We start from the raw sequence: 10,027 nt of genomic DNA, 5'->3' as shown, positions 1-10,027 counted from the left end.
TACAGTTTTATATGCTTGTATAATATTTGGTTAAGTCATTCACGCGTAATGTCTAGAATAGGACAAATGCATGTTATTGTAAACTTTTCTTTGCAATTCTGATTATTTTTGCACAAAATCATTGAGAACAATCCTTCTTTCCCTTCAAACTTCATGCATGCATGCATTAAATTTCTCTACCAAACTGCACGTTTAGTTAACTAACCATCAGATTTTCCTTATGAAACGGAACGGTGAGTTATAACAAAAAAGCCATTTTTATTCTCAAAGACAAATGATACAATCATCAGAAATGCTCAAAAATCTCACAAATTTTTACTGGATTGTTAGTCCCATACAAACAGGTTAAAGTTTCACAAACCTTATGGATGAAACAGAACGAAAGATTGTCGAAACTGAAACATCTGTACAGTATGTGCAAGGAAATAATGCTCGACACCAATGAGATAATGCGTTCTCCCGTTGTTTACAAACAAAGCATTGTGATGAATCAAAACGATGCATATTTCGATCGCAGTTTTCCAGGGTTTCAAATACGAAACACTTAGTTAAAAGTACAGACAATAATGGAGCGCAAAAGACGTCATGGAAGCATTTGGTTTTCTTCATGTGTTAATTTGACCTTACGTACTGGCAATGTAAATGAAATTTGCAAATAGATAGTCCAAGGAGAAGCCCAAAACTCTGTGATAATGACAGAATGTACTCAAAATCTCAATGCTCTTTTTAATGTATAGAATGAATATAAATCTCTCATGTATAAGTCACATGGAAGAAAGTCTCATGGAAGAAATCTCTGCTAGTGACCCATAAGACAGATTCTTGCAAGGGTACTACATAAAAAAGGTCAATGAAAAACACAGTCCATAGCCCAAAAGCATAGAAATATTTTGGCCCTGTGACATGTTCGATTAAGACAGACCAATGTTGTTCTTGTATTATCAGACATATTGAAGCAATTAAACACGGATTCATACAAAGTTAACAGTGCAGAGGTTCTTTACATTTGCAGTTACCTGCTTGCAGCTTTTTGTAAACATTCTGTAAACATACACGCTCTCCTCACTACCAGAAGACACCACGGTAAAAGAAAAGGCAAAATCAAATTGTGGGGCAATTAAGAACAGCAGTGTAAGTGTTGTTTTTGTTGCCGAACTCAAAGAAATGGAGTTTAATACTGTACAGAAGAAAATAGCGGGCCGACAAATGCATACAGGCATGATGTTTGTACAAATTTGTACCCCAAATAGAGATGCCGTTCAGATTGCTAGTTTTTGGGTGAATCTTCGATAAAGCACATGTTCAGGTTATATTTTATCAAAATATTATATGCATTAAGTTTAGAACCATGTTTAAGACTTTTTGCATTGCAAATATTTGCATCGTTTTTAATCACTGTAAGGTAAAAAAAAAATGCGTGTTTTATATTTATTAAAATATATTTATATGCCATTGAACTGATTTTAATTGATGCTAATTTATTTCACATGATTTTTTTGCATTACAGTGAGGAGAGTTTGCGATGAAAATTCATTTTTTTCATGCAAAATGTAAGTAAAATATAACCTGGACATTCATTTTTGTTCTTTATATCTGCCATTGAGGCTTTATTTCTTTTACATGCCTTTAAAATAAGAAGTGCTTTGTTCTAAACAAAAACAGAAATAAAAAAGACAAGTGACATTTGTTTCGGAAGGGTGCTGCCAGCAGCCTATTAACTTACATTTGGACAAACTTTCTATCAAGTACCACTTGTTGTTGAATCCAGAAACATACATTATTCTTCAAAGACGCCAACTACAAAGTGTAAAGAAAATTGCATTATTACAAATAGAATTGGTAACATATTTGCAGGAGCTCTCATTTCATCCCAGCTCATTATGGTTTGTTGACCAATAAATAAATTATAGAAATAGAGATGATAAACTTTTCTGGTAAACATCCATTGTGTAATTTAGGCTACTCAATTTGATTGTCCATTCAGTATTTGTTTGTAAAATGTCTTGCAGCCCAAAGATTCTGTTGTCTAACATGCCAGTAATATGAAAGTACTTGATTATATTGTACCTCAAGAACATTAGCACACAGCAAAGAGACATTTCTGAGTTTGATTGTTGTAGTACAGTTTGCATAGTGTTTAACTAACCTACAAAGTGCAGTTAACCATCCAGTTATAGAACAGAAAGCTGATGACTGTATTGATTTCATATCTGCACGAGAGACGGAAACCGGTCGTTTTATTATTGCGAGTGCATGCGTGAGATTTGATCATGTCTGTGTCCGAAGATGCAAAGATTTAGGCCACTGCTGCAAGAGTTTGGTCGTTCTTGTAGTCACCAAAAACATTAAATAAACAATAAATCTAAAATAAATTAACTAGATAAACATTGGATACCAAAATCAAACAAGTGGAGAGTGCAGCACGTCACCTCTCGTAACATATTTTGTACATTTGTTGATTATAGATGTTATCTACTCAGTCGAAAACATTTCTGGATGTCTTAATGCTTAATGTGGAACATTTCTGACTGAGATTTTATTTTGAGAAAAATAAGAAAAATCCACAAACATTTAAATGTGGATATAGTCTTACAATGAAATATTTGTCCTTCATTGCTTACGTATCATTGGATTTTCTTTTTGGTTGCTTTACAATAAAAATAATAATAATAACAAAACATTTAAATTACAAAACGAGTAAATATTTCATTAAGTTATTAATAGATGTCCCAAAAATAATATTCAAACGTCTTAAATTTCGTCCCTCTAAACGCATTGCATAATTTAAAGTTTATATGGCTTATATTGCTTCTCGAATCAGTACCATTTGCTACCGTTTCATACATAAATTAAAATAAACAGAGGGAATTAGCCAGTACTGTTTCAGATAGCTGACTTCTAGCACGCATAAATAAAAAATTGCTTTCAGTGTTAAGAAATGCTAAATTATACCGAGTTAGTATAAAAATATTCTGCGCCAATAGATGCATTCCTATTGCAATGAAAGTTTACTTTAAGACAGGTAAAGGGATAGTTCATCCAAAAATTAACGTTCTGGCATCAGTTACTCTTAAATATAGGTCTTTACACAAAGCTATTGAATAGATTGGACCACTTTTTTGGAGTTTAAAAGCACCAAAAACTATCTTAAAGAGGATTTTGGAGTTTGACAGTGACTCTATGCTTTTGTTGTATCTAAATGTGCAGCATCAACATGATGCTAAGCGTCTCTTTTTGTGTTTTGCAGAAGAAAGAAAGTCATACGGATTTGGAACGACATGAAGGTAAGTATATTTCCATTTTTGGTTGAACTATTCCTTTAAATTCAGTGACCTGCATGTGTTATATCACTGATAAAGTGGAATGTTGGGTGAATTAGACTAAAGGTACGCTCACATTTACCATTGCTTGGCAAAATTTCGCTGTAATATTGCTAATGTGGTCGTACCTTAATGCCTTAAATCATTCCCTGTAAGGGTCATCTGTTTAATAGAATTAAAAAAACATCAGTGTAATCATAAAAATACACTGCAACCATTCAATATTGTACCTTTGTATCAACGAGTACTGGCGAGTACCAACGAGTACTAATGAGTACCAGGAAGTACCAATGAGTACAACAGAGTACCAGTGAGTACCAGCAAGTACAACGAGTACCAGTGTGTACCAATGAGTACTGATGTGTACAAGTACCAATGAGTACCAGTGAGTACCAGCAAGTACTAACGAGTACCAGTGAGTATCAATGAGTACCAACGAGTACCAATGAGTTTGTGCTTCAAATCCGCTGATTCTTTCATGCAACTATCTCTCGCACTCTGTCTTTAAGGCTAACAGTGCTGCGTTGAGGTCTCGTTCGACCAGCCCGTCTCAATATGGTCTCCAAACGGACTCGTCCATCCTGCCGCTGGAGTTGAGCACAGTTGGCGAGCTGCTGTGGCTGCCGTCCGCCTCGCCTCCGTCCGTCTGATTGGGCAGGTTGGGATTGATGAGGGTGCTGCCGGTGGACGCGCTAGTGCAAGGCGGCAGCATCCTAGAGGGGGATCGATCTCCGCCGGGCACCATTGAGAACTGGTAAGACCCGGACGAGGCGCCGTAGTAGAGATATGGCGTGCTGCTGGTCTGGAAGGGCCCGCTCTGGTTCTGGGTGGATCCGGGGTACGGCGGAGGCAGGTAGGTATGGTAGTGGGTGGTGGTGGACATGCCCAGAGACATGCCCGAGGTGACCGGCGTGGGGGTGTACGTGAACGTCGCAGGATAGTGCATTCTGGGACTGGGGAACCGGGTATCTGTGAGAGAAGACAGACCGGGAAATTGACGTTCAAACTGGCGTGGGTCGGCCGAGAACGGACTGAGATCTGACGTACCTGGTGAAAAAAGAAAAAAAAAAATTTTTTAGTGATATTTAAATGAAGAAAATATTTTGAACACGTCTTCAATTAGTGGGCTCCGAAAGTCTAATTGCACTAGTGAAAATGCTTTTTTGTGCATCTTTTTAACTTATGCATTTTTCAGTACAGTTTCTATTATATTCAGTATGTCCTACTTTTTTACTTAAATTTACTCATTGTTTTTGTACCAGATAAATGCTGTGATTCTAAAAATAAATAATATAATATTTATTAATTTTTAAAGATACATTTTCCATCAAAGTTTAATTTATACATTTATTATAATAAAAAATTGTGTTTTTTAAAAACATTTTTACTTCTCTGTCACATAGAAAAAGTGCAGAATCTGACTTATTTAATTTAATTAATTAATTTAAATTATTTAATTTTAGATCCAAAATTTTCTGTATTTTTAATTCAAAAAAAAAAAAAAATATATATATATATATATATATATATATATATATATATATATATATATATATATATATATATATTTTTTTTTTATAATATAAAAAATACTTTTTTTTTTTTTTTTTAATTTTTTTTTTTTTTTTTTTAATTTAGAATGTAAAATGATTTAGGATGTGTATATCTGTAATTTTTTTTTTTTTTTTTAATCCAATATTTTTTTTATGTGATGCCACATTTTTAGGCACCGTTGCATATAACATTCAGATGCCATTTTTTTTCTTCATATCAGCAGTTCGTGAAAATAAATCTGTTTCAAAACTGACTTATTAGCATATTTAAGTATCAGTGGGTCACTTTATATTATCATATTTTATGTAGTTAAATATTTAGTTGTACTAAATGCTGCTGGGTCACTTTAACTCTTTCAACTAGATTTATTTATTTATTAGCTCACCTGTGAAATCATATTCGTGGTCATCATTGTTTTTGTATTAGATAAATGCTTACAATTTTATAAAAAAATAATGACTTTTGACTATAACAACTTTAAATCATGAGTAGCTTGAGTTTTAAAGTAGCTTCATGGACAACTGAGATTGAAATGAATAAACAGACATTGTTCAGTCAGACAGAAGAGGGCGCTGTCAAACTTAATTTGCATACAGCTCAAACTAAATAGCCTGTCAGCACAAAACTCCCTTTTATAAACTAAAAAAGAAAGATGGAGTGCATGCAACTTTTTCTGCATTTCTAAATAATGAATGTGAAAAGTAACAAAAGTAAATATGAACAAACAATTTGATTAGAGTGAAAACAATTTTGTCTGTTATGTTATTATACAAGTCAGATTTGAAACATCTCAAGCCATGAAAGCGTCAGAATGACACTTCAAAGTACAAGGAAAGTTCTTATTGTTGTGCATTGATCCAGAAGTTCTTGTTTGTGACTCCACATGTACACTTTCTCTTTACAAGCTCAGTCTTAGGAATTTTAATCAAGGAAAATGGAATAAATTTAAACCAACCGACAAGCGAAACTGGCTCATCTTGCATGTCAGCGGTTTAATTGCCTTAGCAAAACTTAAACTTGAATTAAATGTTTATTTGCAACCTGAATTACACAATGCTTGGGTTGATTCAAGTTCAGGATGAATACTAATGCTGAAAAAATGTCACCGGGCCATAAAAGATCTATATGCAAATGAACTGTCAAACGTGCCGCTGAAAGATTTCGGGTTTCGCTTCTGGCTGTTTGTTACTTCGGCGTCGTTTGCCGAAGGTTGTCCGGGGGTTTGTATGCGAACGCGTCGTGTGCGTTCACGCTCGCATGCACAAACACACGCATCCTCGCATTTATATGAATATCAAAGAGAAATGTCGGAATAAACTGGGAGCGCACATGGAAACGCTTAGAGGAAAAAACAGTTTCCACAGGATGCATAATGAGCAGTCTCAGATGTGGTGGCATGTCTGCGATTAGCCAAAGAGAAGGGCCGATCTTCTCTCTTAGAACCACAAGATGTTTTTAAATTATAAACCACTAATGGGCTGTGACTCCCAGAACCCCAGGAGAGAGAATCCCAGAGGAACGTCTTATCATCTCCACATCTGTCTATTTTTGCACTCTGTATTCATCGTGATTGGCTTTTCAAATGGAGCCGCCTGCTAAATTAAAGGCTATAAACAAACAATCCCAAACTCCTCTCCTCTTTTCCTTTTCATTGTATTTCCCCTTTCTTTTCCTTTCCTTCCAAACAAACAACCCCAAGCTCTTTTCTTTTCCTTTCTGTTTCCCCTTTCCTGACCTTTCCTATTTCAGTTTTCCCTTCTCTTTCCTTTTCTCCTAAGAAAGTAAAATCTTCACTTGTCCATTTGCCATTTGACCTTTCATACAAACCCAAACTGTTTTCATTTCCTCTTCCCATTTCTTAAGCTTTCCCATTTCAGTTTTCCCTTTTCTTTCCTTTACTTCAAAGAAAGTAAAATCTGCTCTTTCCCATTTTTTTTCTTTTCTTTTCCCATTTACCCTTTCATACAAACCCAAACCCAATCATTCCGTATCCCCTTTCTTGAGCTTTCCCATTTCAATTCCCTCTTTTCATCTCTTTACTTCAAACCAAAATCCCATTTCTGTTCTTTACCTTACTCTTTTCTTTGTTTTTCCCCATTTACAATTTCCATTGTCATAAAACCAGCCAGACTCCACTCCATTTTTCCATTTCCCATTTCCTGACCTTTCCCATATCAATTTCCAACCAAAACCTTTTCCTTTCTGTTTCCCCTTTACAATTTCCATTTTCGCTTAACTCAAACAAATTGAAATCTTTTCCTTTTCATTTCCCATTTCCTAACCTCTCCCATTTCTATTTCTTTCTTTTACTTCAAGCAAACTTAACTATTTTTTCCTTTCCCCTTTCGTTACCTTGCCGTTTCCCTGTTCCTTTCACATTTCCACTTTTTTCTCTTTTTCTTCCAACAAGCAAAATCACTTCCTTTCTGTTTTCCTTTTTCATTTTCCTTTTCCATTTTCCCTGATGTTCATTCAAACATGCAAATCTTTTTCTTTTCTTTTCCCTGATCCTTTCTGTACTATTTGTCATTTCCTTTTCCATTTACCTTTTTATTTCCTTCAAACAAACCAAAATCGTTCTCACTTTCCTTTCAATTTTCATTTACCCTTTTCTAATTTACTTCAAACTAAAACTTTACATTTTCTTACCATTCAATTTTCCCTTTTAATTAACATTTCCCCTTTCCTTTGCCATTTCTATTTTTTTCTTTTACCACAAACTAATTTTCTTTTCATTTCCCCTTTTGTTGACTTTTCCCCACTTCAGTCTCCCCTTTCTTTCCTTTCAAATAAACCAGTTTTTTTCTTTCCAGTTTCCTTAAAGTTTCTCCTTTCCCATTTCCATGCTCCATTTTTTTCCTCGACTTCAAACAAATCCAAACTCTTTAACTTTTCATTTCCCATTTCAGTTTTTTTCCATTACTTCAAACAAACCAAACTATTTTTTCCTTTTCCTTATCCTTACTGTTTCCCTTTTCCTTACCCATTTCTACTTTTCTCTCTTTTACTTCAAAAAAGCAAAATCACTTCCTTTGTGTTTTCCTTTTTCTATTTTCCCTTATTATCATTCAAACATGCAAATCTTCTTCTTCTTTTCCCTGTTCCTATTTCCCATTTCCCCTTTTCTTTCCTTCAAACAAACCAAAGTTGTTCCAACTTTCCTTTCAGTTTCCATTTACCCTTTTCTTTCCTTTACTTCAGACAAACTTAAGTCTTTTCCTTCCTATTTTACTTTTTCTTACCATTCAGTTTCCGTTTTCTTACACCGCTCCCTAACTACATGCAATAAAAGTTTTTTTTTTCACGTTAAGTGGCGCTGTTGTCGTAACTAGCCATGACTGCGACACAAAATTTCTATTTTAGAAATGGTTTCTATTTCTACAACATCGCAGCTGGAACGACAACATACAAACTTATGACAACGATACTGATTATGTGCTTATTTAGTGTTGAAAGTGTCTAATATGAGTGTGACAGTTTGCCTGACAGTTATAGCCATACCGAAATCAATAATAAATAATTTACTTTAGATCTTGTAAATAAATTTAAATAAAACATACACGTTAAAACTGCAAACTCAATGCAAACCAACAAGTGTTTTCCATGACAAAGATGGTATCAGTCACTCAGTCACTAGTTTTAATGATGTTAAAAATGTTTAATATTTATGAATTAGATTATAAACTTGCCAATTTCACTTTCAGTTTCTGTCTTTTGAATGGCTGTGATATTTCAGTGATTCAGTGAAATTGCTTGTCACTGGAATCTTAGTTAGGACATGGTGTTAGAGCAAAGCAAAATATTTTACTTCCCCCTTTCCCCTTTCCCCTTTTTTAATTTCCCCTTTCCTCTCCTCTTTGTTTCCCTTTTTTCTTTTTGTTCAAACAAAGTACTTTTCATTTTCCCTTTCCTGACTTTTCCCCACTTCAGTTTCCCCTTTTCTTTCCTTTCACTTCAGACAAACCAAAATCTTTTTCTTTCCGATTTCCTTACAGTTTAGTCTTTCTCATTTCCATTCTCCCTATTTTCCTTAACTTCAAACAAACCAAAAAAACTTTTCTCTTTCCCCTTTTTCATGTCCATTTCTCTTTTCCTTCACTTCAAACGAAGTTTCTGAACTAATCAGATCTCATCCTTCCTCTCACCCTTATGCTGAGGTAAAGTACAGTTCTGACGATAAATCCAGCGGCGTCTTTCCCGTCAGCTCGTCTGCTGGTGTAGGAGCGGTCGCGTGTCGTCCGTGAGCGGCGCTTTGTGAGTGACAGTTCGGCAAACTTTACGGAACATGTGTGGCCAATTATGAGCAGATTGTCTCTCCACATTATCAACTCTTGACATTTCAAACCAAACAAAAAAGACACTTCAGGGAGACAGTGTAGAAGAGAGGAGACCCAAGTCCCATTTCCAAAACAATGACAGAAATTCACATATACAACCTTCAATCACCATTAAGCATCGCTCCTCGCCACAGACATCCACGAGAATGAACCCATTATGCTATCGGCTCTTGCCAGACTCTTTTTGGCTAAACTTAATACAACATCAATCACTTTGTATTATAGGGATGGTGTGGTCTAGTAGCTGAAGCTCAAGGCTAGAAACCAAGAGGACCATCATGCCTCAAGCTGTGACCTATCATCAGTGTGATCTTGCGACCTTTGACCTCTGGTTGCTTCGGGGCTACAAGACTGCCTGATTACTTTAAGAGCACATTAAGAGGTACGGAAGCCACTAACAAATACGTATCATTATGTTTTGGTTCATGTACACTACCGTTTGGTTTGGATTTAGATTTTTATTTGAAAGAAACTAATACTTTTATTCAGCAAGGACACATTAGATTGATCAAAAGTGCCAGTAAAGACATTTATAATGTTACAAAAATGATATTTAAAATAATGTAATTTTTTTTCAACTTTATATATTCATCTTTATTAATCTTTTTTTCAACTTTATATATATTCGTAAGCTGTGCAGCTGTTTTTAACATTGATAATATTCAGAAATTAGGGCTGTCAAATGATTCATCTTTTTTGTGTGTATTTATATATACATAATAATTACACCCAGTACACACACATATATTAGACAAACTTTTATTTTGTATGCGATTAATCACAATTAATCACGATTAATCGTTTGACAGCCCTAGA

General features: G+C 34.8%; 1 protein-coding gene across 3 annotated transcripts in view; it reads right to left on the bottom strand.

Moving 5' to 3' along the window:
- Positions 1 to 238: 238 nt before the first annotated feature.
- runx2a (RUNX family transcription factor 2a) overlaps positions 239 to 10,027 on the bottom strand; it is an 81,754-nt gene continuing 71,965 nt past the window's right edge. For 2 of the 3 annotated variants that reach the window (XM_051133103.1, XM_051133105.1), the window contains one exon: positions 239 to 4,367. In XM_051133103.1, the coding sequence (XP_050989060.1) occupies positions 3,871 to 4,367 (497 nt within the window). In that variant the 3' untranslated portion in view covers positions 239 to 3,870. The remainder of the gene's footprint in view (positions 4,368 to 10,027) is intronic. The other variant, XM_051133104.1, reaches the window with a different exon arrangement.

This window comes from Labeo rohita, chromosome 17 (genome assembly GCF_022985175.1).
Source record: "Labeo rohita strain BAU-BD-2019 chromosome 17, IGBB_LRoh.1.0, whole genome shotgun sequence".
In the NCBI taxonomy this organism is placed as follows: domain Eukaryota; kingdom Metazoa; phylum Chordata; class Actinopteri; order Cypriniformes; family Cyprinidae; genus Labeo; species Labeo rohita.
This window is presented reverse-complemented; position numbering and strand designations above follow the sequence as displayed.